Source organism: Chiloscyllium plagiosum, chromosome 19 (assembly GCF_004010195.1).
Source record: "Chiloscyllium plagiosum isolate BGI_BamShark_2017 chromosome 19, ASM401019v2, whole genome shotgun sequence".
NCBI classification, from domain to species: Eukaryota; Metazoa; Chordata; class Chondrichthyes; order Orectolobiformes; family Hemiscylliidae; genus Chiloscyllium; species Chiloscyllium plagiosum.
In genome coordinates this window covers 49313783-49328783 of record NC_057728.1, presented here as the reverse complement: position 1 = coordinate 49328783, position 15001 = coordinate 49313783, and the positions used below count along the sequence as shown (strand labels likewise).

Here is a 15001-nt window from a genome sequence, read left to right as displayed (position 1 = left end):
AGAGACCGAGGTAATGTTCTGGGCACCTGGGTTTGAGTCTCATTACAGCAATGGTGGAATTTGAATTCATTTTATTTTAAGAAACCGGAATTAAATGTCTAATGATGACTATCAAACCATTGTCAGAAAAAACCCTGTCTGATTCCCAAAATATCCTTTAGGAAACTGTCATTCTTACCTGTTCTACCATGAGACTCCAGACCCACAGCAAGGTAGTTGACTTTTAAATGCTCTTTGATATGGACCATCAGCCACTCAGTTGTATCCACGGCAACTAGGGATGGGTAAGAAATGCTGGTCCAGCCTGCATCCCATGAGTGAATTTATTTAGAAATCCTTTATGGATGCTGAAATAACTCCAGAGGCCAGTACCCCAGTGCCAAGTCACACTTTATTTACATGTGGAGAGTCCTTGACACTGACCCAGCTCCCTCAGAGCTAGCTCTCAGAGTGAATAGACACTCTGACACTCCTGTTTATATCTGTCAGCCAGAGTTCCCTGTTTGGATCAGGTTAATAGCCCCAATCAGGGAACTCATATACTGTGACGTCTACCTGGCTGACCATGTTACATTCTCTACATCCCTCCCCCTCTGAGTCTGAGGACACAGGCCGGATCTTTTTTTTGTAGCTCCTCCTGAGGCGTTTTAGCACTGGGCCAAGTGCCTCCAAGTTTCCCTTTGATACAGGCAAAGAGTAACACACTGCAGCTTGCCTCTTGCGCCCAGAGCGTTTCGGAAGAAATTTATTCCCCCCTTTAGGCAGCAAAGGTGTCGAGGCAGTGACACCTGCCATGTCCATCTCAGATTCTGAGGTATCTTCAAAGTTTGACGGAGAGGGAGAATCCATGGGTTCCAGAACAGTTGGAAAGGTTGTCGAGGAGCAGGGCACCAAGTGCTTCCTCACCGTTTGTGAGTTTGCAGCTTTCGTATGGTCCACATGCTCGTTCAGGACCGTCACACCTCCCTGAACTTTATACATCACGGGACCTGACCTCGCGTTGACCATGCCTCTTAGCCACACGGGGCCATTCCTGTGATTCTTACACCAAACGTCATCCCCGAAGTAAACTGTTTCTGTTGCTTAACATAGTCTTGTGTCCACCATTAGCATTCCTGATGCCATTTCACCCTCTCACACCCCACACCCTTTCCCCCCTCAGGTCTGGGAAGATCCAATTTAACCTGAAGGGGAGTGTCCTCCAGCAACTAAGCTAGACCTATCCCTGTAGTTGCATGTAGTATAATCAGATAAGAATCTGGACAGTTTGGAATCTAGTCAAACTATACGCTCTCTTTAAGCCTGTAATCAATTGGATTTCTCTTTCCGCCCCACAATTTGATGTTGGATGGTATGGAGCTTTCCTAATATGTTGAATACCATTCGACTTCGGGAAATACTCAAATTCCCTGTTGGTAAATTATCTGTGGCCAACACTTCAGGGAGTCTGTGTCTTGCAAAAGAAGCAGACAGTTTTTCTATCGTTGTCCCTGTATTTGACAAGTGAACGCTATGCACATCCAGCCAATGACTAAGAACATCAAGCCCATGATAGGGTCTGTATAGTCGACGTGTAACTGAGTCCAGGGTTTACCCGGCCATTCCCATGAATGTGAGGGACCTGCTGGCAGTAATGTTTGTCCTTGTTGGCATTCTGGGCACTGCCCAATCAACATGTTTATGTCATCATCAAATCCTGGTCAGCAGACATAATATCTCGCTAACGTACACATTTTGGAAACCTCTGGTTGACCCTGATGGAGTTCAGCCAGTATCTGGCAGGGACCTTTGCTTGGGACAATCACTCTTGCTTCCCATAATAATATTCCGTCCTCTATGTGACCTGGTCTCTCCAGTCCAAAAAGGTTTCAGTTCTGGCTGTGATGGCCCTTTGGCTTCCCCCACCACCACCAGGTGTTTGAGTTTTGGCAGAACTGGGTCTACCTGTGTCCAAAGTCTGCTATTGTCAGCTGTGACTGGAAGCGTATCCAGAAAATTTAAAACCACTTCCAGGCACCACTGTTGGTGTATCTGCCAGTGGGAGGCAGCTCAATGCATGAGTATTTACCACTTTGCCTTCCCGGGACAGTGTTCCAACCTGTAATTGTACACACTTAGTATACAGCCCACCACTGAGTTTGGCCTGAAACTGTGGACGGCACTTCCTTGTCCTCTTTAAGGAGATCCAGCAGGGCTTTGTGGTCCATTATTATCACAAATTTACAACCATAAAGTTATTGGTGGAACATCCTGACTCCAAATATGACCGCCAAACCTTCCTTCTCTGAAGGTACAACAATATATACCCAAGTGAGGGTTATGTGTGGCTTGTTATCTTTAAGGCGCTGGTGTTCCCAGGTATCTACTCCCCTTGTCTTTCTAAATGGAAGTGGTTGTGGGTCCAGAAACAGCTTTCAGAGGAGCACAGATGAATTTCTGCTGTGCATCTTGTAGATAGTACATACTGCTGCCTCACAGCATTGGTGGGGAAGGGAGTCAATGTAGGGGATGTGGTGCCAATCAGGTGGGCTGCTTTGTCCTGGATGGTGTCAAGCTTCTTCAGTGCACTCATCCAGGCAGGTGGGGAGTGTTCCTTCACACTCCTGACTTGTGCCTTGTAGATGGTGGATAGACTTTGGGGAGACAAGACGTGAGTTACTATGTGCAGGATTCCTAGCCTCTGGCCTAGTCTTGTAGCCACATGGATATTCCAGTTCACACCTGATAATCTTCAATTCTACTTCCCTGCCTTATCCCCACACACTAGAGAAACACTGCTGTATGTTACATATGTGTGGGCATTTGGAATAGTTTTGTACCTGGGGGAGGGGGGAGGGGGAGGATATTACAAGCCACTAATCAGAACTTGCAGCTCTGATTGCGGACCATATTAAACTCCAATTTTGCCTTTGGGGATTATTCGGTCTGTCTGTGCTTTCCTCCTAATCTGTGGTGATTGTGTCTTTGTTCAGTGTGTGTTCTGCTGACAGGGTAGATTTTTTATGTCGATGTTTATTGTCAGAATGAAGATAATTATTAAACAGCTTCTACTTTCATCTCTTTGCAGTTTAGGAATGGCTGGACTATCACGATTCTCCTTTGCTGACTTTGTCAGCCGTTTCCAGGACACTGAGGTAAGAAGAGGTCGTTAACAGAAATCATTCCTGTGATGCCTTTGTTAAAAAATGGAGTAGCTTATATATTTCAAACATGTTGCTAGAGGCTTTGTTTGCACAAGTACATCTTATTCATAAAATTGTGAAAGCACAAACATTTTAGCTTGAAGATTACAGAGTTAAATTGAGCCTGGCCAGGGTTTAGTGCTCTGGGTGCCTTTACTTTTTTTAATTAACCTGCTTTTCTGAATCAACCCATTTACCTCTGAAGCAGGTGGGACCTGAACTTAGGTCTCTATGTCCCAGGGGTCAGGACATTGCCACTGCATCAAAAGAGGGCCCTCTCTGGGTGTCCTCAAGGACAACAAACTCCGAATCGCAACCCTAAACCAGCTCCGGCCAATGAGAAAATCTGCTGGATTGAGTCCGAATGTGCCTGAGGATTCTTCCCCAATCAGAGGGGACAGGCCTTAAGGAATGTACAAGCAAAACCTGGAGGCTCAAGCTGTTTAGCCTTCAGGGGCAAGTGTAGGGGGAAGGTACAGGAGGCAATTATGTTGGAGATCAGAATGGGATGGTCGGGACAGGATGCTCAATGAGTTAAAGCGGAGGGCATGTGTTTGTTTTTCAGTGGTAACACCCAGTTGCTACCCCAGACGGAGGCAAATACAGATACCCCTCCACAACTCGGCCAGCAGGTTATCCTGGTTACCAAACAGGGAATGCAAATTGAGTGGCACGGTGGCTTAGTGGTTAGCACTGCTGCCTCACAGTGCCCAGGGACCTGGTTCGATTCCAGGCTCTTGTGACTGTGTGAAGTTTGCATATTCTCCCCGTGTCTGCGTGGGTTTCCTCCAGGTGCTCCGGTTTCTTCCCACAATCCCAGATGTGCAGGTTAGGTGAAATGGCCACGCTAATGTTAGGTGCATTAGTCAGAGGGAAATGGGTCTGGGTGGATTACTCTTCAGAGGGTCAGTGTGGACTTGTTCAGCCAAAGAGCCTGCTTTCCCACTGTAGCGAATCTAATCAGTCACTTCTCTCGTGAGCGAGGAAGGTAGGTAATCGGGCTGGTGGCTGGTGAAGCCCTTCTGTGTTGTTAATTGAACACTTAGAGGTGGTAATTGGTGGTGGCTTGAGAAGGTAGCTTATGGACAGAACCCCGTTGCTGAACTGATGGGAACTGGGTGGGGGCATGGCTAGAATCGTTTTGGGGCTAACATGTTACTGACCCTTCTCACTAGCTTTCTTGCCAACTCCATAGAGGGGAAAATGACATCCCCTGTCTCCATGCACCATGTTCAACTCTTATGGACTTCAATGCTCTTACATTTACATCACACATTCCATGTTAGGCATACAGTCCAAGGACAAATCATTTCCAATCGAAAATTACAGGAAGTGTACTAGAATTAAACCTTTCTGTATATGCCATGTTCCATTCTGAGCTGCCAGCAATCTTTCTCCATTTTGATGCTGCAGCAGCTTTTCATTTTGCGCTCATCAAGACAAATGCAAGAATGCCAAATTCCAAATGACCACAACCATTTAGGTTTTTTCTCTTTCCCCCCACTCTACCGCCTAACTGAGGCAATGCTTTTTCCCAGTGTGTGCAGGTGTGAGACACAGTGAAAGATCCCCACCGTCCGGTACCACAACCAGTTTTTTTTACCCCACACTACCGCCTAACTGCGGTAGTGCTTATTTTTTCCCCAGCACCCATGCTGTGTGTGTGCAGGTGTAAGACACAGTGAGAGACACAAAGTACACGAATCTTTATTCAATTTCCACCACCAGGAAGAAAGGAAACACCCGAGTGGCCAGTGACAAACAGTCCCCTTCACATCAAAGGGCAATGCTGTGTGATCAAACAGTGAAGGGGAGGGCAGGGATCAAATCAAAATAGAGTTGGAGGGGGAAATAATGCAGTCCACTCCCTGCGGCGGCCACCTCTCCCTGAACAACTCCAGGGCGTTGGTGGACACCACGTGCTCCTTCTCCAAGGACACCCGGGCCCTAATGTAACCGCAGAAGAGGGGCAGGCAGTCGGCCCTAATAACCCCCTCCACGGCCCGCTGCCTGACCTGTCTATGGCCAGTTTGGCCAGGCCCAGGAGCAGACCCATGAGGAGGTCTTCAGACCTGCCCTCCTTCCTACGTACCGGGTGCCCGCAGATCAGGAGCGTGGGACTGAAGTGCAGCCAAAAGCAGAGGAGGAGGTTTTTGAGAAAATCAAAAAGGGAGTGCAGACGCCCACACCAATATATACATGGTCCACGGACTCCACAGCGCCACAGAACAAGCAGTTGGACTGGGAGTCCGTGAACCACCACAATCTGCAGTTGCAGTGGACCGCTGCGTGCAGCACCCTCCCCCCCCAGATCGCTGAGTGAAAGGGGAAGGGCTCCCACGTAGAGAGCCCTCCACTGGGGATCCCCACCGCCCGGTACCACAACCATTTTTTAAAAACATATGGAGAGTCTTTGACACTGATCCAGCTCCCTCAGAGCCAGCTCTCAGAATCTCTGACACTCCTATTTTTTTTCTTTTCTATATTAACCCCCACACTACCGCCTAACTGCGGTAGTGCTTATTTTTTCCCCAGCACCCATGTTGTGTGTGTGCAGGTGTGACACACAGTGAGAGACACAAGGTGCACGAATCTTTATTCAATTTCCACCACCAGGAAGAAAGGAAACACCTGAGTGGCCAGTGACAAGCAGTGCCCTTCACATAAGGCAATGCTGTGTGATCAAACAGTGAAGGGAGGGCAGGGATTAAATCAAAATAGAGTTGGAGGGGGAAATAATGCAGTCCACTCCCTGCGGCGCCCACCTATCCCTGAACAACTCCAGGGTGTTGGTGGAGACCGCGTGCTCCTTCTCCAAGGCCATCCCGGGCTCTAACGCGGAAGAGCCGGGTGCCCGAAGATCAGGAGCGCGGGACGGAAGTGCAACCAAAAGCAGAGGAGGAGGTTTTTAAGAAAATCAGAAAGGGAGTGCAAATGCCCACACCCAATATACATGTGGTCCACGGACTCCACAGCGCCACAGAACAAGCAGTTGGGCTGGGAGTCCGTGAACCACCGCAACCTGTGGTTGCAGGGGACTGCTGCGTGCAGCACCCTCCTCCCCAGATCGCTGAGTGAAAGGGGAAGGACTCCTGCATAGAGAGCCCTCCACTGGGGGATCCCCACCGCCCAGTACCACAACCATTTTTTTTTATCTTTTTTTTTCCTTTTCTTTTTTAACCCCACACTACCACCTAAGTGCGGTAGTGCTTATTTTATCCCCAGCACCCATGGTGTGTGTGTGCAGGTCCACAACCATTTATCATGCAAGAGAACAGCTGTTGATTGGCTGACAAATTTAATTTTATTGGCAATGAGAACTTGTCATGAGAAAGCTATGGAGAACTATAGGCTCTCCAAGCACCTAGGTAATTCATAAAAGGTGCAAGACTTGAATAAATTCTTTTATTTACATAGAACAGCTCTCTGCTTATGTTTGTATATCGCTCTTGACAATCTCAAATCATAGAATCCCTATAGTGTGGAAGCAGGCCATTCAGCCCATCGAGTCCAAACCAACCCTCTAAAGGGTATCCCACCCAGACCCACCCCATCCCTGTAACCCTACATTTCCAATAGCCAATCCACCCTAACCTACACATCCATGGACACTGTGGACAATTTAGCGTGGCCAATCCACCTAACCTGCACATCTTTGGACTGTAGGAGGAAACAGGAGCACCCAGAGGAAACCCACGCAAATACAGGGAGAATGTGCAAACTCCACACAGGTAGTTACTTGAGGGTGAATTCGAACCTGGTTCCCTAGCGCTGTGAGGTAGCATTGCTAGCCACTGAGCAACCTGCACATCTTTGGACTGTAGGAGGAAACAGGAGCACCCAGAGGAATGTGCAAACTCCACACAGGTAGTTACCTGAGGGTGAATTCGAACCTGGTTCCCTAGCGCTGTGAGGTAGCATTGCTAGCCACTGAGCCACACCATGGGTGAAATATTTCTGCTTGTTGAATGTGCCCAATGCTGACTGGTATCCAACAACTGCGAGTAATTAGGAAAGTTAATAGAAAGGTCTCATGCACTACAAGGTAGAATTGAATACAAAGGTAGGGAGGCTATGCTTCAGTTGTACAGGGCGACGCCGCCTCCAGATACATGGTTCCCCTCCCCTCCCTCGTCAGCCTTCATTCCCTCAGGGACACCTTCGTCCACTCCTCCACTCACAACACCTCCCCACAGCCCCCAGTACCTTCTCTTGCAACGGCAGAAGGTGTAATACCTGCCTGTTTACTTCCTCACTCCAAACTATCCAAGCCTTCCAGGTAAAGTAGCAATTTACCTGCATTTTATTCAATCTAGACTACTGTATTCACTGCTCACAATGTGATCTATTCTACATTGCGGAAATGAAACTCAAATTGGGTGACTGTTGCAGAACATCTATGTTCCATCCTCAGAAATGACCCTGAGCTTCCTGTTGCCTGCCGCTTCAACACATCTCATGTTCTCTAGCCAACATGTCTGTCTCAAGCTCTTTGCCATGCTCCAGAGAAGCTCAGTGCAAGCTAGAAGAACAACACCTCATCTTCCGTTTACGGACCCTGCAGACTTCATGACACAGTATGGAGTTCATTAATTTTCGGGCCTGAGTACCTTCTCCTGTGTCCTTACCTCAACCCCCCCCAAAAAACAGACTTGTCATCACGTGGGCTATCACCACAAACACCCATTGTCAGTGACTGATGGTCCCCATTAGCAGCTATTCACTCTCCTACATTGGCCTTTACCCACTCCTTTGTCTGCCCAAATATGTCCTGTCTTTGGGCTCCATCTCCACCTACCATTTACTCCTCCTCCTCCCCACCTTCAGCATTGATACTAACCTTTCCCAAAGTACACCCAGTTCTGAAGAAGCGTCACTGGACCTGAAACGTTAACTCTGCCTTCTCTCCACGGATGCTGACAGACCTGCTGAGTTTTCCCAGCAATTTCTGTTTGTTGTTTCAAATACATGGATGGTTTGATGAGGAACAGTTGGACAGACTAGGCCTTGAATTATAGCAAACTGGATATGGAAAAGATGCTTCCTCTTGTGGGAGCATCATTAACTCAAGGTCACTGCTTAAAAATCAGGGGTTGCTCATTTGAGACAAAGATTAGGAGAAATCTTTCCACACAGAGCGTTGTGACTCTTAAGAACTCTGTTTCTCAAAAAAATGGTGAAAGAAGAGTTTTTGATTTTTTTTTAAAGTAGAGGTGGATAGATTTTTTATAACCCATGAGGTGAAAGTTTATTGGGACTAGGCAGGAATATAGGGAAATCAGATCTTTCACGATTTTGTTAAATGGCAGAGTAGGCTCAAGAGCTGTCCTCCTCTTACTCTTACGTTCATATGATCACAAATTTCAAGCTAATGGTAAAAGTACAAGATTTCAGGACGGCTATTTAATGCTGCACCACATCATCATTTGGTCACCTTTTCAAGCCCCAAATCAATCACTTAGTTGCAAGGATCTCACCTCAGCTAGTACTTATAGAGTACTGTTTATTAGTTTGAAGTTTTCTTCCATAGATCGGGAAAACCGAGTGGATAAGGAATATTCAACCAAAGCAATTGCAAGAGACTGGGACCAAGAACGCCAACAATTGCTTTCTGCCGCAAAAATCAAGCAAAGTTGAAGAAACCACTGATAATCATCTTGCTGTACTTAAACAGAAAGTACATGAAAGGTGGGCGAAGCAGTGGGATTCAGTCAAATTTGATTTGTTTGGAAATTAGACAATATAGTGAGAGGCTTACTTCCGGGGTTCAGACGATGGTGTCGGGCAAGTGATATTTGAGGCAACTGCTCATTATCTGTGTCAATTATTTTAGACAATGAAGAAAGATTTGCATTTTTATAGAACCTATCGTAACTTCAGGAAGTCCTAAAATATTTCACAGCCGATGCAGTCCTTATCAAGCATAGTCACCTTTGTAACGTAAGAAACGTAGCAACCAATTTCAGCACAGAATGATTCCACATCTCACAAATGACCAGGTCAGTATAAAAGACCCCATGGCATGAAACAGACGAGATATGATTTCCCTGAAGTCCTTGCTAACATTTATCCTTCAATCAATAACACTGAAAGGATGATCGATTCATGATGGCATAGCCATTTGTGAAAGTTCACTGAGTACAAATTGACTGCCAATAGAACAACACTGACCAAGCTTCAGAAGGAAGGCTAATTGCCCAATTGCATCTGTGTTCTATTTTCAAATGGAGCTAACTGCCTTTCCCTACCCTTTCCTCATATCCTTCTAATACCCTATTCAAATACCTACACTGTGCCCCTTTAAAAGTAATTTCTTAATCACAATCCATTTGAAGTAAAACAGTTTTGTGTTAAAATATCTTAAAGTAACATTGACAGTCAACATCTGACAGATTTCAGTATGTATTGTAGTAATTTTTTCTAACCATGTTGTCATAGAGTCAAACAGCATGGAAACTGACCCTTTGGTCCAACTTGTCCATCCCAATCAGACATCCCAATCTGACCTTGTCCCATATGTCAGTATTTGGTTCATATCCCTCTAAACCCTTACTGTTCATATACCCATCCAAATGCCTTTTAAATGTTGTCATTATACTGACCTACACCAATTCCTCTGGCAGCTCGTTCCATACACTCACCATCCTCTGCATTAAAAAGTTAAACCTTAGATCCTTTTTAAATCTTTCCCCTCTCACCTTAAACCTGTTTTTTGAAAATAGTTTCATAAGTATTAAAATGCAATTGCAGAGATCAGTGGTCTACAATGTACACTACTGTTTACAACTGTTCAGTACAGTTCATGTATTCCTCTTCAAGGTCAAGATATATTATTGTTATCATCATTTGAATCCTTGGGCTCTAAAATGGACAGCTCCATGTACAGCTTTAAATTTCATTTTGTTGTTTCTATATTGTGTGGGTTAAGGAACAAAGAATTTAGTTTCACTTTTGAGTTCTTTGATTGGTATGAAGGTGTCTGGAAATTTGTTTAAATGCATTTAAATCAGACAGTTCAGCTCTAAGGTGAACAGTTCAGTGCTATAGAAAGCAAAACTTAAAAGAGAGGTGGAAATTGGGCTTTTGCCTATCAACTAGATGCCCTATTAGATGGGAAACAGGCACAGAAATCAGTTACTTTAGAAAGATAGAACCATCCCAGGGAAGCCAAGGAATACACATATTTATTTCAGGTAGAAGGTGGCCATTCAGAGATAAACAGCCCATAAGTTTAGCAGTGCAGTTTAACAGCCACCAGAATAGTCAGGGCAGGAGAAAACAAGTCTTGGTTGTTTAATGTCTGTGAGGGAAAACTCCAGGGCCAGGTGTCTGTGGAGGAGGAATTTAAGGAATCTTTGTTAAGAAATAAATGAACTGTGTTAGCAGTTTGTTTCAGGATCTCATGAAGATATGTTAACTAAAGGAAATAGCGTTTGAGTAAATGCAGACATATGCTGAAAGGAAAGCAGGTGCAGTTGTGCCACCTGAAGAAGAAAGAGAGTTGCCAACAGGGTGATCTGTCATTGAGGTTTGAGTATCTGTAAAATTGTTGTTGAAAGTAAAAGGATTGAACCATTATTCCAAATATTTTTAATGAGTGTTCCCAACAGTTGTAATATAATGTGAAATTGTTTTATTTTCCTTTTGAGTGCAATAAACCTTAATTTCTTTTCGTTAAAAGTACATTCGCAGTCTCTTGAGAATATGTTTAGTGATGGACCACACCATAAACAAATAGCACAAACCAAACTTACAGTCTGTGTATCAATTTGCATTATGGGATTGTCCAGCATTGCCATGAATTAGGACTGTAACACTCTTTTCAAAGTTAGGTTAGCTGTCAGCATTATTTCATTGTATATATCATCATCACTAACATAGATTCATAGAGATGTACAGCAAGGAAACAGACCCTTCGGTCCAACCCGACCATGCCGACCAGATATCCCAACCCAATTAAGTCCCACCTGCCAGCACCAGGCCCATATCCCTCCAAACCCTTCCTATTCATATACCCAAACAAATGCCTCTTAAATGTTGCAATTGTACCAGCCTCCACCACTTCCTCGGGCAGCTCATTCCATACACGTACCACCCTCTGTGTGAAAAAGTTGCCCCTTAGGTCTCTTTTATATCTTTCCCCTCTCACCCTAAACCTATGCCCTCTAGTTCTGGACTCCCTGACCCCCAGGGAAAAGACTTTATCTATTTATCCTATCCATGCCCCTGCATTACCAGGAATTTACAAGTCTAGAAATTGGAAACTGCTGTTAATAAAATGACTATAAGGCTGTCAGATTGTCATGAAAAAAGACTATTGGTTCATTAATGTTCTTCAGGGAAGGAAACTGCCATCTGTCCTCTAGGTTCTCTATTTGATTCCAATCTCACAAAATTATTGTATTTCAGCTATTGTCAGAAATAACTTGTTATATCATTTGATTATATCCAATCTCAGTGGTACAATAACAGTAACATCACTGTTTGAGATATTATTGGAGATTGGAGCATGTGACATTTAATCATGTGATAATGCTCAAGTGATATCTACTCGCACATTATTTGATCATTTGAACATTTCGTAAGACTCAACAAAATGTTAATCTTACCATAAAACTAAAAATCAAATGACAAGATTAATACATCAAGAGCACAAACTTATAAGATTGTTTAAAGGTAAGTAATATTTAGGTTAGAGCCACTTCTCTGATGCTCATTGGCTGTAATGAGAAACACAAGTCAACCCCATTCAATAACTGACAACCACAATTCACGTTAATCACAGAAGTAACTTACAAATAAGGATTAAATATAATTATTACCTTTTTCATGGAAGTTTATAGAAACAATAAAAACAGAATTAAACTTAACTTAATTCACGTTCTCCCAAATCCCAACATTGAAAGCCGAACTTAGCAGATGTTGTCTTTGTTAGTGTGGTTCATGCATGTACAATATCCTGGCTGGCATAATAATCAACCACACAGTGTCTTGTAGAAAACAGTTGGTGCCTGAAAGGGGAGTGAGGAACATTGAGGAACAGATCAAAACAGGCTGACAAGAATGCACTCTCCTCCAATCTTTTTTCTCTCTCTTTCTGTCTCTCGGACTCTCCCTCTTTAGCTCTCTCTTTCTCTCTCACACACACTCTCTTCTCTGCCAGTTTTGCTGTCTTTTGCTACCTCCTCTGTGCGTCTTTCTTACTTCCTTTGAGTCTTTGATTCTCAGTCTCTCTTTCACTGTCTCTTATTGTCTGCCAGCTTTGCTGTCCTTCAATCATTCCTACCCCCTGTCGAATTGCACTCTCAGCAGTCACAGAGTTTATAAGCTATTTTCATTGATTCCTGATGTTCACATATGGAACAGTGACACTGACTCATGAATAACAAGGCTCAGGCAGTGGATTGTGCTATTTGTTATGGTCATGTCCTCTGGAACCATCAGAGAAACCTAGGGTAGATTCACTGCTACCCATACATTGGTAGGAGAGACTAGGAGCCAAGACATAGCCTAAGAGTAAAGGGAAGACCATTAAGAACAGAGATGAGGAGAAACTTCTTCAGCCAGGGAGTGGTGAATCTATGGAATTCACCGCCACAGAAGGCTTGCAGGGCAGGTCATTGATTAATTTTAAGGGGGAGATAGAAATGTTCTTGATTGTCAAGGGGATCAAGGATTACGGGGAAGAAGCAGGAGAATGTTGAGAATCATATCAGCCATGATCGAATAGTGGAACAGACTCGATGGGCTGAATGGCCTAATTTCTGCTCCTATGTCTTATGGTCTTACGGTCATCCGTCCTTTTGGATTATTCTAAGTTACAGACAGCAACTGGGGAAACATGTCCAGGAGAAATCTACAACAGAAAGTCGACTCAGCCTTGGTAAACAAAATAGTTTGCCAAGACAGCATAGTACTTAATAGCTAGTTGTTTTGAATATTACATCAGCCAGGACATTGCATATGCATAAAACACACAAACAAGGACAACTTCTGCCAAGCTGACAGCTATAGCATCTGAGACCAATTGTCCATTCCCAGGGGAGTTAAGGATCCTGAGTACAACCAGATAACCAAGTTGGCCGATAATTTGTCAGTCTTGCTGGTAATTCCCCAATTCTGAGAATGAATATGGAAAAGAAATTTAATTGAAAATTACTGGGCCATCCTCATGACTCAACTGACCAAATAAAGACTTCAATGGGCAGAGAAGTAGTTAAACAGGTATTATGAGGAGGGATGGAGCAGATTGTGGGCTAAAATGAAGTTTTGTCCATTGAGACAGAAGGCATTGCAGAAGTGGTAATCAAGCAAGAAGATGTTTTGTAGGTCAGGGTGAAAGAGGAAGTGGGTGGACTAAAAACTGAGAAACAGGGATCATTAGAAATACTGACTAAACATGCAGAGGTTGGAGAGTTGAAGCTGTTGTCTGAGCATTCCCTCACCACCGGTTACTTTGTTGTACAAGGCTATCTGTAACATTTCCCTGTCCTGGGATAGACATCTACAAGGTCCATGGATCTGGTGTGGTAGAGCAAAACCACTTGGAAATTAAACAAGAAGAGGCTCTTATCTTAAACAAGATGTCAATTGTTGCATATTAACAGTGAATTACAAATTGCACTGATGTGATAGATATTGTTACAGAAGCTACAAGGGAGACTTGGATGATAAAGCACAATCCTTTGAGATCCTAAGATATTCCCCCATCAAGTTCATATGATATCATCATTTGAGTGGTGCGTAAGGCAATTCTCAGCATTGGCTTTTTATAATGCATCCTTAGATTGGAGAAGTTTAAGAAGGGATTTAGTTGAAATGTTTAAAACCATAAAGGCTAAGACACTGGAAATCAAAAGAAACATCCAATTGACAGATATACTCAGAACCAAATGAAAGATCCAATAGTGACACAAAGGAAAAATCCTTTGAGACAGAGAATAGTTTGGATCTGGGAGCCATTGTTTGGGAAGTGGAAGAGGCAGGTTCAACCAGGCCATTCAAATGGAATTGAATAAGCATGTGCAGGGAGATCTTTTACAGGTCAGAGAGGAAAGAACAAAAGGGCCTAGCTGAGATGTTCTTGTGTAGAGGCAGTACAGTTACAATAGGCTGAATAGCCTCCTTCTGTGCTGTGACTGTTCTATAATTCTCTGTCTAACTTATTTATTTTTATTGATTCCCAGTGGATTTTCAGTGGAGTCCCACTTTGAACCATCATGTCTGCGGCCCGGGGGAGTCATTGCAGCTGAACAATTAAAACAAGCTCTGAACAGCATGGGGCTCGTAATAAGCAATGAGGAGTTCAACCATCTCTGGCTGAGGTGAGCAGCTCAGGGACAGGGAGTATCAGATATTCCTCAGTGTCCTTATGGACCCAGCAACTGAAAGCAGGCATGACGGTTCCCACGTGGAATGAACTTCCTGAGGTGGTGGTGGATGTGGGCATAGTTACAATGTTTAAAAGATGCTTAGCTAAGGACATGAACAGGAAAGGTTGGAGGGATTTGGCCAAGAGCAGGCTGGTGGGACTAGTTTAGTTTGGAATTATGTTTGGCATGGACCGGTTGGACCAGAGGGTCTGTGTCCATGCTGTATGACACTATGATTCAATGACGAATAAATCACGTACTGCGCCACTAACAGAGAATACTGGAGTTACACAGTGGGGCAGTCAATACCTGTGGAGAGAGACCAATAGTCAATGTTTCAGGTTTCCCTGCTTCCCCATCCAAACATTAACTGATGGTCCTCACACAGATTCTGTTTTTACATTGAGATCGCAAAATCTTTATCTCTTGTATGCATCATTACACAAA

The 15001-nt window shown here is 44.1% G+C and overlaps 1 protein-coding gene across 1 annotated transcript in view; it reads left to right on the top strand.

The window, feature by feature from the left end:
• The window catches only part of LOC122559441, a 99059-nt gene that overhangs the window by 27188 nt on the left and 56870 nt on the right, over positions 1 to 15001 (top strand). The window contains exons 5-7 of the mRNA XM_043708891.1: positions 3068 to 3134; positions 8713 to 8870; positions 14369 to 14506. Of these exons, the coding sequence (XP_043564826.1) occupies positions 3068 to 3134; positions 8713 to 8870; positions 14369 to 14506 (363 nt within the window). The remainder of the gene's footprint in view (positions 1 to 3067; positions 3135 to 8712; positions 8871 to 14368; positions 14507 to 15001) is intronic.